Source organism: Salmo salar, chromosome ssa18, assembly GCF_905237065.1.
Source record: "Salmo salar chromosome ssa18, Ssal_v3.1, whole genome shotgun sequence".
NCBI lineage: Eukaryota > Metazoa > Chordata > Actinopteri > Salmoniformes > Salmonidae > Salmo > Salmo salar.
The window spans coordinates 28614144-28639802 of record NC_059459.1 but is presented as its reverse complement, the minus strand read 5'-3'; the positions used below and the strand labels follow the sequence as shown (position 1 = coordinate 28639802).

At 45.0% G+C, this 25659-nt stretch overlaps 1 protein-coding gene across 2 annotated transcripts in view; it reads left to right on the top strand.

Annotated features, from left to right (window-relative positions):
• The window catches only part of LOC106577213 (testican-2), a 73259-nt gene that overhangs the window by 32889 nt on the left and 14711 nt on the right, over window positions 1-25659 (top strand). For both annotated transcript variants that reach the window (XM_014155117.2, XM_014155118.2), the window contains 2 exons: window positions 23060-23174; window positions 24834-24939. In XM_014155117.2, the coding sequence (XP_014010592.2) occupies window positions 23060-23174; window positions 24834-24939 (221 nt within the window). The remainder of the gene's footprint in view (window positions 1-23059; window positions 23175-24833; window positions 24940-25659) is intronic.

The window sequence follows — 25659 nt, the reverse complement described above, 5'->3', positions numbered from 1 at the left end:
CTCTGTCTTTAATTGAGCCACAGGCCGATGAAGTCATGACATCCAGGTTGCATCCCAAATGGAACCCTATTCCCTATAAAGGTGCACTACCTTTTGACCAGAGCCTTATGGGCCCTGGTCAATTATAATAAACTGTATATGAAAAATAGTGCCATTTGGAACACAAGCTTGAAGTTGTGTCCATGACCATTGTGTCTTGATTTGCAGCTCAAATAAAGTGTGGGAATGGAATGGCTGAGTCCATTAGTACTGCTATATCTCTCCTAGCTTAATTAGCAGGTAATTATGACTTCCTGTAAAGGTCAGGAGAGAGGGGATGAGGGGGAGGGAGAGATTATACTTTCTACTACTGTGTTTTCTTGCTGGAGTCCATTTTGCGGCATTGTATTTTATAATATTGTCAATAATTGAAATATCAAACAATGCTGTAGGAATTGTTGGAGGTCTCAACTTTAATAGAACTGATCTCTCTCTCTCTCTCTCTCTCTCTATCTCTCTCTCTCACTACCCTCTGGGCCGTATGCACTACCCTCTGTAGTGCCTTGCGGTCGGAGGCCGAGCATTTTCCATACCAAGCAGTAATGCAACCAGTCAGGATGCTCTCGATGGTGCAGCTGTAGATCCTTTTGAGGATCTGAGGACCCATGCCAAATCTTTTCAGTCTCCTGAGGGGGAATAGGTTTTGTCGTGCCCTCTTCACGACTGTCTTGGTGTGCTTGGACCATATTAGTTTATTGGTGATGTGGACACCAAGGAACTTGAAGCTCTCAACCTGCTCCACTACAGCCCCGTTGATGAGAATGGGGGCTTGATGGGGGCTTTGTCTTGATCACGTTGAGGGATAGGTTGTTGTCCTGCCACCACAAGGCCAGGTCTCTGACCTCCTTCCTACAGGCTGTCTTGTTGTTGTCGGTGATCAGGCCTACCACTGTTGTCTCATCGGCAAACTTAATGATGGTGTTGGAGTTGTATCTGGCCATGCAGTCATGAGTGAACAGGGAGTACAGGAGGGGACTGAGCACGCACCTCTGAGGGGCCCCTGTGTTGAGGATCAGCATGGCGGATGTGTTGTTACCTACCCTTACGACCTGGGGGCGGCCCGTCAGGAAGTCCAGGATCCAGTTGCAGAGGGAGGTGTTTAGTCCCAGGGTCCTTAGCTTAGTGATGAGCTTTGAGTGCACTATGGTGTTGAACGCTGAGCTGTAGTCAATGAATAGCATTCTGACATAGGTGTTCCTTTTGTCCAGGTGGGAAAGGGCAGTGTGGAGTGCAATAGAGATTGCATCATCTGTGGATCTGTTAGGGTGGTATGCTAATAGGAGTGTGTCTAGGGTTTCTGGATAATGTTGTTGATGTGAGCCATGACAAGCCTTTCAAAGCACTTCATGTCTACAGACGTGAGTGCTACGGGTCGGTAGCCATTTAGGCAGGTTACCTTAATGTTCTTGGGCACAGGGACTATGATGGTCTGCTTAAAACATGTTGGTATTACAGACCTGAACAGGGAGAGGTTGAAAATGTCAGTGAAAAGACCCTTGCAGTTGGTTAGCGCATGCTCGCAGTACACGTCCTGGTAATCCGTCTGGCCCTGCGGCCTTGTGAATGTTGACCTGTTTAAAGGTGCTCCGACACATTCCAAGATGGCGTAGCAGTTCAGACATCTTTGTCTTTGTCTTGTCGTGTCCCGTGTATATATCTTTTTTTTTCTCCTTCGTATATATTTCATAAATATTTTTTATATTTTTAACCTAAGTTTCAACAATACTCTCCTGCAACCTGTCTCACCCAATGTGGTATGGATCTGCTATTTTCTATACTTTAGAACCGGAACCCCTAACAGAAGCTAGCCAGCTAACTAGCTACTAGCTAGTAGTCAGTTAGCCACTGCTAGCGGTCATCAGCTCACCCTAGCCCGGTCAACTCCTGCCAGTCTGCACAGCGTGATAACATCTCTGTCCCAAAGCAAGCACCAGTGAGCCTGGAACTAGCCTCGTACTAGGCCCATCTCCCGGCTAGCTGAAGAGGTCCATCAGCCACTCCTTGGACTACAATACATATTTTGCCAATTGGCCTGGACCCCTTTTACTGCCGACGTGGAGCCCTGCCGATTCCACCACGACTGGTCTACCGACGTAATCCGTCGCGACGTCCCCTGAAGGCCCATCCGCTAGCCTGCTAGCCACGGCCCGCTAGCATTCTAGAGCATATCGGACTGTTAGCTGAAGAGGACCATCAGCCAATTTCTTGGGCTACAATACCTATTTTACCAACTGGCCTGGACCCTTTTACTGCCTACACGGAGCCCTGCTGATCCAACACGACTGGTCTGCCGGTGTAACTGTCCGAGGGGGCTACAACAGACTTATTCCGTCGCGACGTCCCCCTAAGGCCCTTCTGCTAGCCCAGCCTGCTAGCTGTCTGAATCGCCGTGTCTCCAGCTCGCCTAGTTTCCCACTGATCCCTATGATCACTCGGCAATGCATGCCTCTCCCTAATGTCAATATGTCTTGTCCATTGCTGTTTTGGTTAGTGATTATTGTCTTATTTCACTGTAGATCCTCCATCCCTGCTCAATATGCCTTAGCTAGCCCTTTTGTTTCACCTCCCACACATGCGGGGACCTCACCTGGTCTAAATGATGTCTCTCGAGACAAAACCTCTCTCATCGTCACTCAATGCCTAGGTTTACCTCCACTGTATTCACATCCTACCATACCCTTGTATGTACATTATGCCTTGAATCTATTCTTCCGCGCCCAGAAACCTGCTCCTTTTACTCTCTGTTCTGAACGCACTAGACGACCAGTTCTTATAGCCTTTAGCCGTACCCTTATCCAACTCCTCCTCTGTTCCTCTGGTGATGTAGAGGTTAATCCAGGCCCTGCAGCACCTAGCTACACTCCCATTCCCCAGGTGCTCTCATTTGTTGACCTCTGTAACCGTAAAATCCTTGGTTTCATGCATGTTAACATTAGAAGCCTCCTCCCTAAGTTTGTTTTACTCACTGCTTTAGCACACTCTGCCAACCCGGATGTCCTAGCCGTGTCTGAATCCTGGTTTAGGAAGGCCACCAAAAATCCTGAAATTTCCATCCCTAACTATAACATTTTCCGACAAGATAGAACTGCCAAAGGGGGCGAAGTTAGCCTGCAGAGTTCTGTCATACTATCCAGGTCTATGTCCAAACAATTCGAGCTTCTACTTCTAAAAATCCACCTTTCCAGAAACAAGTCTCTCACTGTTGCTGCTTGTTATAGACCACCTTCTACCCCCAGCTGTGCCCTGGACACCATATGTGAATTGATTGCCCCCATATATCTTCAGAGCTCGTACTGTTAGGTGACCTAAACTGGGACATGCTTAACACCCCAGCCGTCCTACAATCTAAGCTAGATGCCCTCAATCTCACACAAATTATCAAGGAACCTACCAGGTACAACCCCAAATCTGTAAACACGGGCACCCTCCATAGATATCATCCTGACCAACCTGCCCTCTAAATACACCTCTGCTGTCTTCAACCAGGATCTCAGTGATCACTGCCTCATTGCCTGCGTCCGTAATGGGTCTGCGGTCAAATGACCACCTCTCATCACTGTCAAACGCTCCCAAAAACACTTCAGCGAGCAGGCCTTTCTAATCGACCTGGCCCGGGTATCCTGGAAGGATATTAACCTCATTCCGTCAGCAGAGGATGCCTGGTTATTCTTTTAAAAGTGCTTTCATCACCATCTTAAATAAGCGTGCCCCATTCAAAAAATGTAGAACCAGGAACAGATATAGCCCTTGGTTCACTCCAGACCTGACTGCCCTTGACCAGCACAAAAACATCCTGTGGCGTACTGCATTAGCATCGAATAGCCCCCGTGATACGCAACTTTTCAGGGAAGTTAGGAACCAATATACACAGGCAGTTTGAAAAAGCTAGCCTTTGCTTTCCTAACAGAAATTTGTATCCTGTAGCACAAACTCCCAAAAGTTCTGGGACACTGTAAAGTCCATGGAGAATAAGAGCACCCCTCCCAGCTGCCCACTGCACTGAGGCTAGGAAACACTGTCACCACCTATTAAATCCACAATAATTGAGAATTTCAGTAAGCATTTTTCTACGGCTGGCCATACTTTCCACCTGGCTACCCCTACCCCGGTCAAGAGCCCTGCACCCCCCACAGCAACTTGCCCAAACCTCCCCCATTTCTCCTTCACCCAAATCCAGATAGCTGATGTTCTGAAAGAGTTGCAAAATCTGGACCCCTACAAATCAGCTGGACTAGACAATCTGGACCTTCTCTTTCTAAAATTATCCGCCGCAATTGTTGCAACCCATATTACTAGCCTATTCAACCTCTCTTTCGTATCGTCTGAGATCCCCAAAGATTGGAAAGCTCCCCTCGTCAAAGGGGGAGACACTCTAGACCCAAACTGTTACAAACCTATATCTATCCTACCCTGCCTTTCTAAGGTTTTCGAAAGCCAAGTTAACAAACAGATCACCGACCATTTCAAATCCCACCGTACCTTCTCCGCTATGCAATCTGGTTTCCGACCTCCAGACGAGCTTAGTACCATACAATGCCATACAAATCTCCTTCCGTGGCCTCCAACTGCTCTTAAATGCAAGTAAAACTAAATTCATGCTCTTCAACCGATCGCTGCCCGCCCATCCAGCATCACTACTCTGGACGGTTCTGACTTAGAATATGTGGACAATTACAAATACCTAGGTGTCTGGTTAGACTGTAAACTCTCCTTCCAGACTCACATTAAGCATCTCCAATCCAAAATGAAATCTAGAATCGGCTTCCTATTTCGCCAAAAAGAATCCTTCACTCATGCTGCCAAACATACCCTCGTAAAACTGACCCTCCTACCGATCCTTGACTTCGGCGATGTCACTTCTAAAATAGCCTCCAACACTCTACTCAGCAAATTGGATGCAGTCTATCCATTTTGTCATCAAAGCCCCATATACTACCCACCACTGCGACCTGTGTGCTCTCGTTTGCTGGCCCTCGCTTCATATTCGTCGCCAAACCCACTGGCTCCAGGTCATCTATAAGTCTTTGCTAGGTAAAGCCCCGCCTTATCTCAGCTCACTGGTCACCGTAGCACACGCTCCCGCAGGTATATCTCACTGGTCACCTCCAAAGCCAACACCTCCTTTGTTCCGCCTTTCCTTCCAGTTCTCTGCTGCCAATGACTGGAACGAATTGCAAAAATCACTGAAGCTGGAGACTTATCTCCCTCACTAACTTTAAGCGTCAGCTGTCAGATCAGATCATTGCACCTGTACATATCCCATCTGTAAATAGCCCATCCAACTACCTCATCCCCATATTGTTATTTATTTTTTGCTCCTTTGCACCCCAGTATCTCTACTTGCACATTCATCTTCTGCACATCTATCACTCTAGTGTTTATTTGCTAAATTGTAATTACTTCGCCACTACGGCCTATTTATTGCCCTACCTCCCTAATCTTACTACATTTACACACACTGTATAGATTTTTCTATTGTTTTATTGACTCTACGTTTGTTTATTCCATGTGTAACTCTGTGTTGTTGTTTGTGTCACACTGCTTTGCTTTATCTTTGCCAGGTCGCAGTTGTAAATGAGAACTTGTTCTCTGCTGGCCTACCTGGTTAAATAAAGGTGAAATAAAAAAATAAACATTGGCTGCGGAGAGCGTGATCACACAGTCGTGCGGAACAGCTGGTGCTCTCTGTTTCACTCTGTTTCAGTGTTATTTGCCTCGAAGCGAGCATAGAAGTAGTTTAGCTCGTCTGGTGGCTCGTGTCACTGGGCAGCTCTCAGCTGTGCTTCCCTTTGTAGTCTGTAATGGTTTGCAAGCCCTGCCACATCTGACGAACGTCGGAGCCGGTGTATTACAATTCAATCTTAGTCCTGTATTGAAGCTTTGCCTCTTTGATGTTTCATTGGAGAACATAGCGGGATTTATTATAAGCTTCCGGGTTAGAGTCCCGCTCCTTGAAAGCGGCAGCTCTAGCTTTTAGCTCAGTGCGGATGTTACCTGTAATCCATGGCTTCTGGTTGGGGTATGTACGTTTGGTCGCTGTGGGGACAACGTCATTGATGCACTTATTGATGAAGCCAATGACTGATGAGGTGTACTCCTCAATGCCATCGGAAGAATCCCAGAACATATTCCAGTCTGTGCTAGCAAAACAATCCTGTAGCTTAGCATCTGCTTCATCTGACCACTTTTTTATTGACCGAGTCACTAGTGCTTCCTGCTTTAATTTTTGCTTGTAAGCAGGAATCGGGAGGATAGAATTATGGTCAGATTTGCCAAATGGAGGACGAGGGAGAGCTTTGTGCGCGTCTCTGTGTGTGGAGTAAAGGTGGCCTAGAGTTTTTTTCCCTCTGTTTGCACATTTAACATGCTGATAGAAATTTGGTAACACGAATTTAAGTTTTCCTTGCATTAAAGTCCCCGGCCACTAGGAGCGCCGCCTCTGGATGAGCGTCTTCCTGTTTGCTTATGGTGGAATACAGCTCATTGAGTGCGGTCTTAGTGCCAGCATTGGTCTGTGGTGGTATGTAGACAGCTATGAAAAATACAGATGAAAACTCTCTAGGTAGATAGTGTGGACAGCTTATCATGAGATACTCTACCTCAGGCGAGCAAAACCTTGAGACTTCCTTAGATATCGTGCACCAGCTGTTGTTTACAAATATTATCCGCCACCCCTTGTCTTACCAGACGCCGCTGTTCTATCCTGCCGATACAGCGTATAACCAGCCAGCTTTATGTTGATAATGTCGTCGTTCAGCCACGACTCCGTGAAGCATAAGATATTACAGTTTTTAATGTCCCATTGGTAGTTTAATCTTCCTCGTAGGTAGTTGATTTTATTTTCCAATGATTGCACGTTAGCTAGTAGAACAGAAGTGGGGGTTTATTCGATCGCCTTTGAATTCTCAGAAGGCAGCCCGACCTCCGCCCTCTTTTTCTCCGTCGCAAATGACAGGGATTTGGACCTGTTCCTGGGAAAGCAGTATGTCCTTCACGTCGGGCTCGTCGGACTCGTTAAAGGAAAAATAGCTTCTGCCAGTCCGTGGTGAGTAATCACTGTTCTGATGTCCCTAAGTTATTTTCGGTCATAAGAGCAACATTATGTACAAAATAAGTTAAAAAATAAGTTACAAACAACAAAAACGAACAAAAAAACACAGTCAGCCATCTTCTCTGACGCCATGATACAGTTGAGAGAGGGGAAGAGATACAGAAAGAGTGAGATAAATGGTGAAAGAGGGAGAGAGAGAGAGATGGATATAAGGAAAGAGATGGATAGATTTGTCCCTCTCAGACATCTTCATAGTCAGTGTGATGTCTTCGCTGTAGAGCCAGGCTGAGCAGGTTGGCTTTTATACCCCATTCATACACAGACCAAAATTCCACTAATTTACCATGCCTGGATTTTATACCAGCTTTCTAATATATCTGAAAGGGGTAGGGGTTAAAATACACAGAACAATAAAAGCCACCTAAAGACAGAGTCATGATTCCTTAACACTTCCATTGTTTAACCCCTCCCTAATTTAAATTGCAAACAGCTCCCATGGTTTAACAATACCTCCACCCCTCCCAATTGGCCAGTTACCCACTGAAATGTATTAAAGGGGTATACCTGCAAAGAAGTGAAAAATAAGGGGCTGTTTGAAAGGGGGTCATAAAACTTCGCCTTATATTTTTTTTACAGGTAACATACCACATCTTCTGTCTGAAATGGATGTTATTACTTGCCCTGGAGGCGGGTCTGCAGAGTGGTCACTAGCTAGCACAGCCACAAAGTGTGTGTGTGGTTCTGTGTATGTGCATGTATACACACTCATCTGTGTGTGTTCATAAACTACATGATTACTAAATACACTGAGTATACAAAACATTAGGAATACCTGCTCTTTTCAGGACATAGACTCAATATTAGGAAGGTGTTCCTAATGTTTTGTACACTGAGTCACATCTCCATATAATCAAATCAAACTTTATTTTCCACATGCGCCGAATACAACAAGTGTAGACTTTACCGTGAAATGCATACTTACAAGCCCTTAACCAACAATGCAGCTCAAGAAGAAGAAAATATTTACCAAGTAGGCTAAAATAAAAAGTAATAATAAAAAGTAACGCAATAAGAATAACAATAACGAGTCTATATACAGGGGGCACCAGTACCGAGTCAGTGTGCAAAGGTACAGGCTAGTTGAGGTATAGCCTATCTATGTCCTGGAAAAAGCAATATGCGATAGCTCTGATGACATTAGTAGCAAAAGGTTTGTAAACAGAGGATGAGAGATGATGATGACTGAGTTGAGCTCACCGTTCTCCAGTCCCAATCTCCAGGGATTAGCCTGGTGATAATCTGGATTAGGCTGGATTACCACATGCAGTGCCTAATAAGGAGAGTTAATAGCGGCACACTCTTATGACATAACAAGGATAGAGAAGGAGAGAGAGAGAGATGAAGGAAGAAGTGAGAGATGATGTGAGGAAGATGAATAGGGAGAAGGGGGGTGAAGAGTGGGAGACTGAGGAGAAAGACAAAGATAAAAGACAGAGTAGAGGTGGAGGGTGACAGATAAAGACAATGGAGGTGGAGGGAGACGGATAAAGACAAGAGTAGAGGTGGAGGGAGACAGATAAAGACAATAAAGGTGGAGGGAGACAGATAAAGACAATAAAGGTGGAGGGAGACAGATAAAGACAATGGAGGTGGAGGGAGACGGATAAAGACAATAAAGGTGGAGGGAGACAGATAAAGACAAGAGTAGAGGTGGAGGGAGACAGATAAAGACAAGAGTAGAGGTGGAGGGAGTCGGATAAAGACAGTAGAGGTGGAGGGAGTCGGATAAAGACAGTAGAGGTGGAGGGAGTCGGATAAAGACAGTAGAGGTGGAGGGAGTCGGATAAAGACAGTAGAGGTGGAGGGAGTCGGATAAAGACAATAGAGGTGGAGGGAGACAGATAAAGACAAGAGTAGAGGTGGAGGGAGACAGATAAAGACAATAGAGGTGGAGGGAGTCGGATAAAGACTGTAGAGGTGGAGGGAGACAAACAAAGACAGTAGAGGTGGAGGGAGACAGATAAAGACAGAATAGGTGGAGGGAGTCGGACAAAGACCGTAGAGGTGGAGGGAGACAAACAAAGACAGTAGAGGTGGAGGGAGACAGTAGAGGTGGAGGGAGACAGATAAAGACAGAGTAGAGGGAGACAGATAAAGACAGAGTAGAGGGAGAAAGATAAAGACAGAGTAGAGGTGAAGGGAGTCAGATGAAGGAAGATGTTTGTTTAAAGAGCGAAGGAAGGTCAGAGGGGTATTGAGAGGGAAAGAGAGAGGGACGGAGAGAGAGTTCTCAGAAATATAATGTGGCAGATTGATCTACAAATCACATACACATTTCAAACCAAGACGTTTTTCCACAAACTTTAGCATACCGTCAACATTTTGCCAATTTTTCTTTATATCTGAAAGTATTGCCGGCAACAAAGCCTGTACTTTTATTTCCTCCAACCAACCTAGCTGGTTGAGAGAATGCCAAGAGTGTGCAAAGCTGTCATCAAGGCAAAGGATGGCTACTTTGAAGAATCAAAAATATAAAATGTATTTTAATTTGTTTAACACTTTTTTGGTTTCTACATGATTCAATATGTGTTATTTCATAGTTTTGACACCTTCACTATTATTCTGCATTGTAGAAAATAGTTTAAAAAAATTAAGAAAAACCCTTGAATGAGTAGGTGTGTCCAAACTTTTGACTGGTACTGTATAAGTAGCCAGGTCAAAATCCCAACATATGGATCACAATGCTCCCAAGTAGGGAAATAGAGCCTGCATGAAGAGCCCTGTGGCTTCAGGCTATTTGGCGTGGGAAATGTGGGGACCCAGTATCCAAGTATGCCACAGCTATGTGTGTGGAAAACATTTAATCACAGGTAAGACATTTAACTTGTTTAGTAGAAGCAGACAACAAGACAATTGAGTTTAAAAGGGGTCAAGTTTTTGTTGTGAGGCAATGGGGTGACCTAGGTAACCACAGGTTGTTTTCCCCACAGGCAGGCGTTCTATCTAATACGGACTGGGATTATAAAAGACGAATGCCAACAAGAATGTGGTAAAACTTTGGCTGTTTGAAAGGGGACCATATAAAAAATGTTCCCCAAAAATGTTCACGCAACATACCGCAAAGCCTATGTGAAAAGTGTAACAGTTAGACCCGCAGCTCATAGAGCCTGTTGCTATGGAGACATCATCATTGTGGTGCAGGCAATTCTTTAATCCATGGGAGCCTGTTAACACTGGGCTAACCACCTTATGCTATTATACAACACACAACGCAACTCCAAGCCTTTCAGCACCAGTATTGTGGCTGCTGCTATACCAACAACATTTATTTACAATGTTTTCTATAAACATGTATTGTGTATTTTCTATTTGCATGTATTTTCTTTCTCTTCTTATTTCTTTAGCTGAGGTTAAATCCTCTAAAGAAGTCAACAGACGGTTATGCAGTCGACTGTAGGGCAAAGGCACGAGTCAGACAAATGGATCTTTCTTTTTTCCTTCTCTCTCTCTAAGGGCCAAGTTGGCAGGCAGCCTGCTCTGTTCTGAGTCTGCTGATGCATTAGTGTGAATTAGCTGTGGGTCGAAGCATCAAACCAGCCTGGAGGAGAGAGGAACAGAGGCAAAGAGAGAGAGGAGAGAGGGAGACAGAGAGAGAGGCTGTGAGAGAGAGATACAGAGAGAGAAAGAGAGAGAGGAGAGGCAGAGAGAGAAAAAATAATATGAGGGAGGTTTGAGGGATAGATACACAATCAATGCCAGAAGCGGAGTGTGTAGCTGACAAATGGAGAAAGACCAGTTGATGACAGACTGGAAGGGTGATGATCAGGCTGGATCATTACCATGACTCTTTTTTTGGCGCTGTCGTGTGTGCATGCGCACAACAGACCCGTGGCTGACGAATGGAGGTGGATTGTTTTTGGATTTGATTTTCAAACCTGGTATCTGTGGGTTGGCTATGATAATCCGCTGATGATCTGTGTATTACTGATTTAGTCTTCTTCATCCTACACTGCCATAACATGAGATGATACCTATCACCGCAGACATAGATACCGTATAAGATGACTATACATGTGAATACAACATGTCTGTGCATCACAAAATCTGTTCCAATAGTGCCTTAAGAGCTGCTTTGAAATAGAATGAGAAGGAATGAGAACAGAGAACAGAGATTCTGTCAGGAGAATTCTTGAGATTGAGAATGAATAATAAAGTCAACGAGTACTACACAGCTGATTCAAATAACCAACTCTTCATCAAGCTTTGATCATTTCAATCAGCTGTGTAGTGCTAGGGCAAAACCCAAAACGTGCCCCCGGGAAGGGGGCCCAGGACCGACTTTGGGAAACGCTGATCTAGAAACCATTAAGAAAAAACTTCATGCCGCCTTAGTCTTCCTCTACTTACCATATGGTATGGTCTCTCTACTCGTAATGCTGAGCTACAGAGGAGCTGTTAACTGTAGGGTTTTAGCATTGAGCAAAAAATATTTAAATGTTTTTTTATTTCATCTTTATTTAACCAGATAGGCCAGTTGAGAACAAGTTCTCATTTACAACTGCGACCTGGCCAAGATAAAGCAAAGCAGTGCGACAAAAACGACAACACAGAGTTACACATGGGATAAACAAACGTACAGTCAATAACACAATAGAAAAATCTGTATACGGTGTGTGCAAATGAAGTAAGGAGGTAAGGCAATAAATAGGCCAATGGTGGCGAAGTAGTTACAATTTAGCAATTTACACTAGAGTGATATATTTGCAGATGAGGATGTGCAAGTAGAAATACTGGTGTGCAAAAGAGCAGAAAAACAAATATGGGTATGAGGTAGGTAGTCGTTTGGATGGGCTATTTCCAGATGGGCTGTGTACAGCTGCAGCGATCAGGAAGCTGCTCTGACAGCTGACATTTAAAGTTAGTGAGGGAGATAGAAGTCTTCAACTTCAGTGATTTTTGCAATTCGTTCCCGTCATTGGCAACAGAGAACTGAAAGGAAAGGTGGCCAAAGGGGGTGTTGGCTTTGGGGGTGACCAGTGAGATATACCTGCTGGAGCGTGTGCTACGGGTGGGTGTTGCTATGGTGACCAGTGAGCTGAGAAAGGTGGAGCTTTACCTAGCAAAGACTTAGATGACCTGGATCCAGTGGGTTTGGCAATGAATATGTAGCAAGGACCAGCCAACGTAAGCATACAGGTCGCAGTGGTGGGTAGTATATGGGGCTTTGGTGACAAAACGGATGGCACTGTGATAGACTACATCCAATTTGTTGAGTAGAGTGTTGGAGGCTATTTTGTAAATGACATCGCCGAAGTCAAGGACGGGAAAAAAAAAAAATTATGAATTGAATTGAATTGAAATGTATGCATTCACTACTGTAAGTCGCTCTGGATAAGAGCGTCTACTAAATGACTAAAATGTAAATGTAAGGATCGGTAGGATAGTCAGTTTTACGAGGGTATGTTTGGCAGCATGAGTGAAGGATGCTTTGTTGCGAAATAGGAAGCCGATTCTAGATTTAATTTTTGGATTGGAGATGCTTAATGTGAGTCTGGAAGGAGGGTTTATGCAAATTGACACATCAGAACATAAGAGCAACACAACCTCACTGCCTGGAACACACCCATTGAGAGAGCACAGCCCCTTAAAGGTCCTTCCGCAAGATCTGAGAGGTCGTATTATTGAAAACGTCTGGACCTGAAGAAGTGTTTAACATCTCAGGAAACCCTTTGTGGTTTGTAAGGATAAGTTCCTGCTACCATTGATGACTGCGTTCCTAGTCGGGTATCATGACTGAGGAAATTAGACTTTGTCGAACTCCTTGCCCTGAGGAGGAGTGTATATCATATGGCAAGATATGCTCTAAAAAGACCATTAGAAGTGGAGTGCATTTCTATTCTTCAGGCTGTGAACATATCATCATTGATTAATCATAGATTGTAGATATGTTTTGGGTTTATAAAGATGGGTGTTTTAGTGTTAGTTCCTTTTTGTTTATTTGATCTCATAGCACAGCTTAGCTTCATGTGCACACATTCTCCTCATACACAAGTAAAACATACATTCTATAGTTTTGGACTACCACCATCTCAGAAGATGATGTTTGGCTAACTTCTCCACCATCAGACGTGTACATGACTGCATTGTTCACCAAACCAGGGTATGTCAATCAAAAAAATGAATGTAAATGTGATGCCAGCTCTGTCTTTTGTAGGTATCAGATTGTCAATGATTCTAGTTACATGTTCAAGGAGGGTCGTGTAGACCAGTGGAGGCTGGTGGACGGAGCTATAGGAGGATGGGCTTATTGGAATGGTATAAATGGAACGGAGTCAAACATGGTTTCCATATGTTTGTGTTTGATACCGTTCCAGTTCTTCCATTCCAGCCTCCTATCGCTCCACCCACCAGCCTCCACTGGTGTAGACATCTCAGCAATTGAAACCAGTTTGACCACAAATAGCAGAGGGAATAGTAGGAAATCAATATACCTTATTCATGAAGAAAAAATGTCCCTCCTCCTATAGATCTTTACCCATATTGTGTGGTCCCCTCCCCATGCATCTGATAGAAACCTACAGAGGAGGTATTAACTTTAGCCACATGCTCAATGCAACACAACCTCTGTTTGAACATTCTTATGCGGTAATGCACCTACAGTAAAAAGCTTGTTTGCGCTCCACCATTAGACACTGAAGAAGCAGAAAATAAAAGAACACGCCCACATTGAGAGACCACAGCCCCTTGAAGGTCCTGCACCTGAGCAGAGGGGCTCTGTAATAGGCATTGTTTTGCCCCTTTATTTACCTCAATGAGCAGATGCTCTGAACCAGGGGTGTCAAACTCATTCTGTGGAGGGTCTAGTGTCTGCAGGGTTTTCTTTCTTCTGTGGTATAAAGGTGTTTACAACAATTGGATGTGTGGGTAGATGTGTGGGTGGGTAATAATAAATATCATACAAACTATCAAAAAATAAATTAACTGATCAAAATCAACCTGCTTTTCTGTAAAACCCTCCCCAATTCTAATCAGGTCAGAAGGACATTTCCTAGCAACAGTAGTCCTTGCAGTGCTTCTGACATGAAGTCTTGTTGCCCCAAAAATGTCTCGATATGTTCACAGATATGTTGTCCAACTTCTTAGATACTTATGCTGTACAATCAATCACTGTGACTATAAATGCTACAAAATTCACCTTCACAATGATTGTGTCCAGAACACTTGATTGACTTTAAACATTAGTAACTGGTTGTAATGCATCCATCGCCATATCTTTTTCAACACTGTGGCCTCTTGCCCCTTCGACTCTCTTCACCGCCTCCACATAGGAGATCTGCTGTACAGCTCTGATCCTTGACATCTCGACCTCCTTCGCCCTAACAGGCCAGTTGCAATATTTTCCATTCACAGATTCTTCAATACCATACTTCTCCCGTCTGCAAACATTTGACACATGACCATATATTTTACAATTCACACACTGTAATGGTTTGGGCAGAATTGCGTATTAATGCCCATCATTTTGTTCGACTAGCAGCTGTCCACATACTTTTGGTCATGTAGTGTATCAACAGAGAAATACTTTTTAACCCCATTTTACTCTCCATTTAATGGTGTGTATTAATAAGCCTAAACAACAAGGATATTGTTGGAGAATGTTGGAAGCCATCGTACAAAAGGCTAGGTTGACCTAATACTGCCTGCAAGAGATGTTCCAGAAAGGCTATTAATTCTGCAAGAGATGCGCTAGAAATTGTGTTTAAAGACTGTTTTGCAGAAGAGCTTCAGTAGTGGAGTGTATTTCTACCGCCAAAGTTATACACTAATACTTTTTATAGACCTTTTACTTTCCATTTGCATTTTAGATTGTAGCTATATTTTGAGTTGAGGGTTAATAAAGTTGCTTTTAAATGTTCATTATCATTGTTAGTTTCTTTCTGTATCTCTTACTGCACACTTTAACCTCCATCACATACTCCTTTATTTAACCTGGCATTTCAATTAAGAGCACATTATTATTTACAAGGCTGCCTGGGCCTTCACACCTGGGCCTCACATACCTCATACACACAGGTAAAACTCAGTCAACAGTTTGGACTACCAACATCTTACTGGCAATGCTTATTGTTTGGCTAAATACTCAAACATCAGACATTGTTCACCAAACAAGGTAGTTTTGTAGAACTGCACACTACCACAATCTGACATTGAATGCTTATTGTCTGGCTAACGACTGAATAGTGATGTACATGTGAAAGGCTATACAGTGGAAAGTTTAGGTTTTATTTATTCGCACTAAAGAAAAGAAGTGAAAGACAAAACAGTGCAGATATAAACTGTAAAAAACGGTGTGCAGGTGAGGTTGGAAGCCTAAAAGGGCTGATATGAAAACTACATCACAAATATAAGTACCAAAAAAAAGTTGATTCAGTCAAACAAAGCATATTAATTATAATTGTACATGATATACTCAGTATAGAAGAAAAAATGTGTGTGTGCATGTGAGCGTTACATGGAGGGGATTATTGGGTAGTTTGGTTCATTAGGCTGACCCCCAGTCTTCGCTTGAAGTTATTGAGGGATGATGAGGTTTTGACAATGTGAAGATAAGAATTCCAGAGTATGGTACCTCTGTATCTGATAGAGAATTATGAGGTGCGACTATGAGGTGCGGCAGTAGGGAGGGTGACGATTATCGCAGTGTCTTGTGGTACATAAATGGATTTCAGAATGAACCTGGAAGGATCCATTGAAGGGTTTAGGTAAACTGTCTGTGAGATATGAGTATTTATAGATGGAAGTGCATAATTGGCGTGCATTAATGTCGTAAATAGATGAGATATTTCGTTTCTTAAACAACGGTGCAGATGGAGCCAGGTAATAAGAGGATGTGGCTAGTCTTGCAAATGTCTTTTGTAGGATGAGTAGTTTATGTACAGTGCATTCTTTTTCCACATTTTTGTTACGTTACAGCCTTATTCTAAAATGGATGAAGAAAAAAAAAATCCTCAACAATCTACACACAATACCCCATAATTACAAAGTGAAAACAGGATTTTAGAAATTTTTGCAAATGTATTCAAAATAAAAAACAGAAATACATTATTTACATAAGTATTCAGACCCTTTGCTATGAGACTCGAAATTGAGCATCCTGTTTCCATTGATCATCCTTGATGTTTCTACAAATTTACCTGTGGTAAATTCAGTTGATTGGACATGATTTGGAAAGGCACACACCTGTCTATATAAGGTCCCACAGTTGACATTGCACATCAGAGCAAATGCCAAGCCATGAGGACGAAGGAATTGTCCGTAGAGCTCCGAGACAGGATTGTGTCCAGGCACAGATCTGGGGATGGGTACCAAAACATTTCTGCAGCATTGAATGTCCCCAAGAACACAGTGGCCTCCATTATTCTTAAATGGAAAAAGTTTGGAACCACTAAGACTCTTCCTAGAGCTGGCCGCCCAGTCAAACTGAGCAATCGGGAAAGAAGGGCCTTGATCAGGGAGGTGACCAAGAACCCGATGGTCACTCTGACAGAGCTCCAGAGTTCCTCTGTGGAGATGGGAGAACCTTCCAGAAGGTCAACAGCCTATGCAGCACTCCACCAATCAGGCCTTTATGGTAGTGTGGCCAGATAGAAGCCACTCCTCAGTAAAACATTTTTTGCAAAAAAACAAAAAAAGCATATAATTTACAAAAATTGGGGGGGGGGGCTTGCCTGTTTTCCATGTTATTTTGGAATTAATACGGGTCACATATCAGTATGCAAACAATGTAAAAAAAGACATATATCATTGAGTTAATAAAGCCGCGTACAAACAGGCAGCTCAAAAATACAGGTGTTTCAACCTAGCTCAGTGCTTTCTGTGGTTTTGGGGCAGACCAGGAGAAAATATGAACATTGCACCATGATTGGCTCAGTGTTCTGTCACTCATGGGACACTACGTCACCCGCTTTTAGTAAGGGAGACATCAATAATGTGGGCCCTCCTGTGTACTGCCATAGACTTAGATTAGAAGTGCCCTTCCAGAAGGCTCAAGGTCATTGGCCACAGAAATTACGTCAAATCACGTTATTTGTACAGTAGCTTTGATTGGACTGATCATGTCAACATCTTACTTTCACAATCTTAGCTAGCAGTCATCATCATGATTCATGAATCAAGTCTACTGGCAAATCCTTTTTAATCCTTGTCATATGAAGAGAAATAATGAAGAGAAAATAGAGATAAAACGTATCGGTGCTCATCGGCCATTGGACATAAACATTACACAACAATTTGGAAATCGAAAATTCAACAATGAGTTGTTTGGAAGGAATCGGTGACAGTGGTTAACCGCAAGCATTGCAACTGGGAAGTCAGACTGGGAAGTCAGACTTTCTTCTTTGGTGGCTCTGACTCTTTGCTTTATCGGGTTGCTGTGCAGGCCACTCTTCCTTCAGCAAGTTGCTGACCAAAGCCCACACCTCACCCCTCTCAGGTCTGGGAAGATACTTAAGGTCCTTAAACCTTGGGTCGAGTGCTGTGGCGATCTTCAGCCATGTGAGCTTGGTGTTTTCCTTGCGTTTCTCCAGGTCTGTTGTGAATGTTAGCTTGAATCTTATCATGTAGGCAGGGTCATCATCGGAGCTCTCCATCACCCGAAGGAGATGGCACAAATCAGACAACACAACTGAGCAGGAAATGTACTTCCCCTCCCAGAAGTTCAGTCAAGTACCTGCAGTGAAAGATAATTCAAAATCACTTCAGTCAATTGTGAGAGGCTTTTTATATACACAAACTCACTCACTCACACACACACACACACACACACACACACACACACACACACACTTTACACACTCGCGCTCTCTCACACACACACACACACACAATCTTATTATAACACTAATAGTGAGATAGAGAAGATTACCTGCAAGGCTCTAGTAGTGCCTGCAGCTTCTGCATTTTCTCCAGTTCAGCTGTGGTTGGGGAAAGGGGGATACCTAGTCAGTTGTACAACTGAATGCCTTCAACCTCTCAATCAGAGAGTTGCGGGGGGCTGCCTTAATCGACATCCACGTCTTCGGCGCTCGGGGTACAGTGGGTTAACTGCCTTGCTCAGGGCAGAACGACAGATTTTTACGTTGTCAGCTCAGGGATTTGATCCAGCAACCTTTCGGTTACTGGTTGGCATGGTGATGTTAGTTTTCTGTTGGGCCAGAGCATCTCTGTGGTTGTTGGTTTCAGTGGACACGTGTTACCATTTCCAGAGTGGAATTCCATCTTGAAAGGTATGAGCTTGAAAGGTATTTAAAGGTATGAGCTCTGCTTTGTTTTTTGCGCAGGCTGTACACACTTCATAAGTCTATCAGGATAAGGTAAGACCCAGATGCAGACCGTGTCAAAGTAACAATGTTTATTACAGCAACCGGGGCAAAGGTACAGGACGGCAGGCAGGCTCAGGGGCAGGCAGAGTGGTCAGGCAGGTGGGTTCAGGGTTAGGAAAGGCAAGGGTCAAAAACCAGGAGGGTGAGAAAAAGGGAAGCTGGGAAAAGACAGGAGCTGACAGGACAACGCTGGTAAGCTTGACAAACAAGACGAACTAGCAATAGACAAACAGAAAACACAGGTATAAGTACACAGGATAATGAAGAAGATGGGCAACACCTGGAGGGGGTGGAGACAAGCACAAAGACAGGTGAGACCGATCAGGGCGTGACAGTACCCCCCCACCCCCCCCACATACGTGGTTGACTGGGGTGCCAGCGGTGGAAGTCGGCGATGAGGGCTGAGTCCAGGATGTCTTTAGCAGGGACCCAGCACCTCTCCTCCGGGCCATAACCCTCCCAGTCAACCAGGTACTGGAAACCCCTGCCCCATGGTCGAACCCTCAGGAGGCATCTCATCGTGTACGCTGGATGGCCATCAACGACACGGGGAGGAGGGGTGGGCCTGGAAATGGAAGACAAGGAACTGTGAGACACAGGCTTGATACGGGATACATGAAAGGTAGGGTGTATACAAAAGGTACGGGGCAACAGAAGACAAACAGCAGAGGGGCTAATGACCTTGGAGATGGGGAAAGGGCTGATAAACCGGGGGGACGGTTTGCGAGACTCCATACCTTCTGCTCGAGATGATACTGGGGAGCCGGGGTCTGATGGCGATCTGCTTGTCGTCGATACCTGGAGGTGGTCTTGAGGAGGGCCGACTGGGCAGAAGGTATGCCGACCTCCTCTTCCTGCTCAGGGAAGAGCGAGGGTTGATAGGCCCGTGGCAGAGCAGGGAAGGGTGTTGCGGACATATTCGACCCACACAAGCTGCTGGCTCCAAGTGGTTGGGTTGGTGGCGACCAGGCAGCACAGGGTGGTCTCGAGGTCCTGGTTGGCTCGCTCCGACTGGCCGTTGGAATGGGGGTGGAACCTGGAGGACAGGCAGGCCGACGACCAAGTGAAGGTGCAGAACACCTTCCAGAATTGGGACGAGAACTGAGGACCCCGGTCGGAGACCATTTCCACAGGCAGTCCATGGATCCGGAAGACATGCTGCACCGTCTCTTTGGCAGAGGGTAGTTTGGAGAGAGGAATGAAGTGGGCGTCTTTGGAGAACCGATCCACCATGGTCAGGATGGCGGTGTTGCCATCAGAGGGGGGAAGACCCGTGACAAAGTCCAGGGAGATGTGAGACCAGGGATGGTGGGGGACAGGCAGAGTTTGGAGGAGACCAGCCGGAGCTTGCCGAGGAGTGTTGTTCTGTGCATAAACTGTGCAAGCGGCGATGAATGAGGACACGTCTGGGACCATGGTAGATGAACGGATGTTCCGCCCGCTCCAGCCAGTGCCTCCATTCCTCCAATGCCATCTTCACCATGAGAAGCTCTCGATTCCCCACATCGTAGTTCCTTTCCGTGGCATTGAGGCGATGGGAGAAGAAGGTGCAGGGATGTAGCTTGAGGTCAAAGGCAGAACACTGGGATAGCACAGCCCCCACCTCGATGTCCGAAGCATCGGCCTCCACCACGAACTGACGAGATGGGTCCAGATGAACCAGGATGGGAGATGTGGTGAAGCGATGTTTGATGTCCCGGAACCCCCGGTCAGCAGCTGGGGACCACGTGAATGGAACCTTGGGCGAGGTGAGTGCTGACGGGGGAAGCCAGGGTGCTGCAACCCAGGATAAAGTGGCGATAGAAATTGGCGAACACCAGGAAACGTTGCAGCTGCACCCTGGACGTAGGCTGAGGCCAATCCATCACTGCTCTCACCTTCCCGGGATCCATCTGGACACTCCCAGCAGAGATGATGTAACCCAGAAAAACGATGGTGGAGCGATGGAACTCACACTTCTCCGCCTTCACAAACAGCTGATTCTCCAGAAGCTGTTGAAGGACCTGCCAGACGTGGAGCACGTGTTCTTGAGGGGAGCGGGAGAAGAGGAGGATGTCATCAATGTAGACGAAGACGAACCGGTTCAACATGTTGCAGAAAACATCATTCACCAGAGCCTGGAACACCGCAGGGGCGTTGATGAGGCCAAAGGGCATGACCAGATACTCGTAGTGGCTACTGGCCATGTTGAAGGCAACCTTCCACTCGTCCCCCTCTCGTATCCGCACCAGGTGGTAGGCGTTCCGTAGATCCAGCTTGGAAAACACAGTGGCCCTCTGGAGTGGCTTGAAGGCCGAGAAGATGAGTAGTAGCAGGTAACGGTTCTTAACCGTAATGTCATTGAGTCCCCGGTAGTCAATGCACGGGCGCAGGGTCTTGTCCTTTTTCTCCACGAAGACGAAGCCTACGCTGGCATGAGAGGAAGAGTGATGGATAAATCCGTGAGCTAGGGAGTACCCAATGTAGGTATCCATAGCCTTGGTCTCCGGTCCCAACAGAGTACAGACGTCCCCGGGGCGGCGTGGTGCTAGGGAGAAGGTCAATCCCGCAGTCATAGGGTCGGTGCGGCGAAAGCGACGTGGTCCGGCCTTGCTGAACACCTCCCGGAGGTCCTGGTACTCCGCGGGAATGAGGGAGAGGTCCGGGGCACCTTCCGAGCCCCCAGGAAGACGTCCCGGGGCATGTTGGGCTGACTTCAGGCATTGGGCGTGGCAGAACGGGCTTCAGCCCATAATGGCACCAGTAGACCAGTTAATGAGGGGATTGGGTCGTTGGAGCCAGGAGAATCCCAATACCACGGGAATCAGAGGGGACTTGATGAGCAGGAACTGGATAGCCTCGTTGTGGTTCCCTGACACCCGTAGGTGGAAGGGAGTGGTGTTGTGGATGGGAGTAGTGTTGTGGGTGACTTGTTGTGGGTGACTTGTGCATATTGAAGATATTGGATAACTGTCCACATATACTTTTCGTCAGCCAACAAGATGAGTAGGCCTAACGAACAGCAAAAGCACTAGCCTATGTCAATCTACTATCCTCCATAGTACAAATGTTGACCTATGCTATTCTGTGCGAGAAATAAATATTCCAAACATAGTCTGGGACATTTGTGGGATGTGATAGATCCCAAATAAATACAACCACTAGCATCAAAATAACTTTTTTACGCAATGTGGCTGACGCAACAGATCAGAACGTTTAGTTTAAAATGTTGATAAACTATTAGGCTATTTCTTCACATTATAAGAGTAGCATGCGCACATGGCTGTAGGCTATAAGTGTGAATGTTCCATTAGCGGGAAAACACCATTATCAAAAGCGACCGCAAGTGCAATTATGCATGTAATGCTTTTATTATAAAGGTGCATTTTTATGGTGAAAATTATCTTCCCCGAACTTGAAACTCACGCACTGCTTATGTATGCCAGTTAGGCTCTACACCCCTTGTAAATCGGATGAATGTGTTATTTGGCTACTTTAGTTGTGATATAAACTTTACCAAAACATATAGGCCTATGGGCTAGGCCACATGAGGTGTGCGACTATGATTAGAAAAAGTTGCAAAAAAATTGCAATGTTTCTTATCAATAATAGGCTAATATTGTCACCCATCAGACTATTCTTGATTTAATCTTGTATTTACTTAAATATACTGTACTAAATAATATATGTGTGAAATTTGTTTTGATTTACAATGGACCATTATCATGCACCTGTCTCGAAAATATACGTCGTCAATGCACTTAAATAGGGAATGGAGGACGCTTTTCCTGTGGTTCATTTTCATGCCAGCCAAGTAGGCTATACTCCTGTTGTAAAAATAAGCAATGTGCATAATATTAGGAAAGTTGATAAATAAATATAGTAGGCCTAGCCTATAGAAAGCTGATGGGATCCTCCTATTTTTAGTAAAGGCCATCACTCTGTTTTCTCGGCAATTGCATAGCCTATAGAAATATTGTGCAACATGAGCTCATGGGTTCTCATTAAGTGTTTTATTAGATTTTGGATTACATTTGCATTGATGTCAGAGTGATTAGAGGGACAATACAGGGCTGACTACCAAGCAGTTAGCAAGTTTGGTAGGCTACTAATGACCAGCAGCAGCTTGGAGAAGCCTAATTATCGTGACTAAACGGTCACGTGGAATTTGACTGCCTTCATGATAAACCTGATGATGGAGTTGGTGTCGTGCAAAGCCACGCAGTCTAGAACCAAAAAGAGTTCTTCGCGCTGTCCCCATAAGAGAGCCCTTTGAAGAAACCCTTTTGGTTCCAGGTAGAACCCTTTTGGGTTCCATGTATAACCATTTCCACAGAGTTCTACCTGGAACCAAAAAGGGTTCTTCTATGGGGACAGCCACAGAACCGTTTTGGAACCCTTTTTTCTAAGAGTGTGCCCGTCAGAATGTCCAGGATCCAGTTGCAGAGGGTGGTGTCCAGACCCAGGACTCTGAGCTTGGAGGAAACAATAGTGTTGAATGCTGAACTGTAGTCAATGAACAGCATTCTCACATAGGTGTTCCTCTTGTCCAGATGTGTTACGGCCATGTGAATAGCGATGGAAATGGCATCTTCTTGTCTTTCCACAGATGTTGACACCACCAAAGACCCCTGTCAGAAGGTGAAGTGTAGCCGAAACAAGGTGTGTATCGCCCAGGGATACCAGAGGGCTGTGTGTGTCAACCGCAAGAAGCTCGAGCACAGGTGAGTGTGTGTAGATTGGTCTCACACCCCATTCAATGGTAATTCTAAGGTTGCTAAGGTTAGTGAATTAAATTCTTCTTCTACGGTTAGCTCCCTAACAGTAAAGTGTGTTTTCTTAATTAATCTCTCCCTCATTACAGCTTGATGTTTAATGATACTGCTGTGTTGCAGACTACAGGAGGCTGCTGAGGGGAGGACGGCTCATAATATTGGCTGGAACGGAGTGACGCTCCAGCCATTACCACGAGCCTGTCCTCCCCAATTAAGGAGCCACCAACCTCCTGTGCTGCAGACAGATGATTAAACACATCTAGGTGTACTGTACTGGTACTGTACGTCGTTAGCTCTATAAATACCCTGTGGTTGTTGTGATAGGATCCTGTGGATGGATCCTCAGGATATGTCTGTGGATGTGTTAACAGGTAGAAAACCTCCATCAAACTACATTATCACAACACAAGCTTTCACAAAATAAAATATAAATATATAGATTTATTCTGAGGTGAAATTCGAAGCCGAACTGATGTATGCAACACAGTACACTGAACAAAAATATAAATGCAACATGTAAAGTGTTGGTCTCATGTTTCATGAGCTGAAATAAAAGATCCCAGAAATGTTCTCAAATTTTGTGCAGAACTTTGTTTACATCCCTGTTAGTGAGCATTTCTCCTTTACCAAGATAATCCATCCACCTGACAGGTGTGGCATATCAAGAAGCGGATTAAACAGGCATGATCATTACACTGGTGCACCTTGTGCTGGGGACAATAAAAGGCCACTCTAAAATGTGCAGTTTTGACACACAACACAATGCCACAGATGTCTCAAGTTTTGAGGGAGAGTGCAATTGGCATGCTGACTGCAGGAATGTCCACCAGAGCTGTTGCCAGAGAATTTAATGTTAATTGCTCTACCATAAACTGCCTCAGCTTATGGTAGAGCAATTAACATTCAATTCTCTGGCAACAGCTCTGGTGGACATTCCTGCAGTCAGCATGCCAATTCGTCGTTTTAGAGAATTTGGCACTTTGTCCAACCGGCCTCACAACCACAGACCATGTGTAACCACGCCAGCCCACGACTTCTATATCCGGCTTCTTCACCTACGGGATCGTCTGATACCAGCGACCCAGACAGCTGGTGAAATTTAGGAGTATTTCTGTCTGTAATAAATCCCTTTTGTGGGGAAAACTCATTCTGATTGGCTGGGCCTATCTCCCCAGTGGGTGTTACTACTAGATCACAGACTCTGAACCTGTACCATCTACTGCTTACCTGATCCAGAGGTAGCCCCTGCTGTGTTACTGCACTCCCAGGCCCACCCACTTGGGAGCCAGGCCCACCCACGGATAACCCTGCCCAGTCATATGAAATCCACAGATTAGGGCATAATTTATTTATTTAAATTGACTGATTTCCTTATATGAACTGTAACTCAGTAAAATTGTTGAAATTGTTGTGTTGCATTCATATTTTTGTTCAGTATACATTACTGCTGCCACCAAGCCATTGGAAGCATTATAGAACCTCTTTGTCCTCTGTGTCTTAAGTAAAGCAGCCTGCTCAAATACTGTGTGTGTGTGTGTGTGGTGCGCGTGTGTGTGTGGTGTGTGCACGTGGTGCATGTGTGTGTGTGTGTGCACGCACGCTCTGTAGACTGAAGCAGCCTGCCCTGAGGTCTCCTGAAGGAGGATGTCAGCCCTGTCCCATCTCCTCCTCTGGTCCTGTGTGTGGCTCTGACGGACACAACTACGCCTCCCAGGTACAGCAACACACACACACACACACACAAAGTGACAAGTCACAATTTTCTTATATTTATCTCAAATGAGCCTTTATATGAATCGAACTTAGTCATTTAATTTCCCTTTTCAACACATCATTCTCAACAAGGTCAGAGAAGATAAAGCATAAATCAATAGAAACACATGGGAGAGATGCGTCACCACAACTCTCTGGTCCTCTGAGGCTATTTATCACAGCCCTTTGTCTTTATGTTGTCTATATATATGGAGGCCGTCCACACTGTTAACCTCTAACTATATCTGTATATCTCTGGAGGCCGTCCACACTGTTAACCTCTAACTATATCTGTAGATCTCTGGAGGCCGTCCACACTGTTAACCTCTAACTATATCTGTAGATCTCTGGAGGCCGTCCACACTGTTACCCTCTAACTATATCTGTATATCTCTGGAGACCGTCCACACCGTTAACCTCTAACTGTATCTGTATATCTCTGGAGGCCGTCCACACTGTTAACCTCTTACTGTATCTGTATATCTCTGGAGGCCGTCCACACTGTTAACCTCTAACTGTATCTGTATATCTCTGGAGCCCGTCCACACTGTTAACCTCTTACTGTATCTGTATATCTCTGGAGGCCGTCCACACTGTTAACCTCTTACTGTATCTGTATATCTCTGGAGGCCGTCCACACTGTTACCCTCTAACTATATCTGTAGATCTCTGGAGGCCGTCC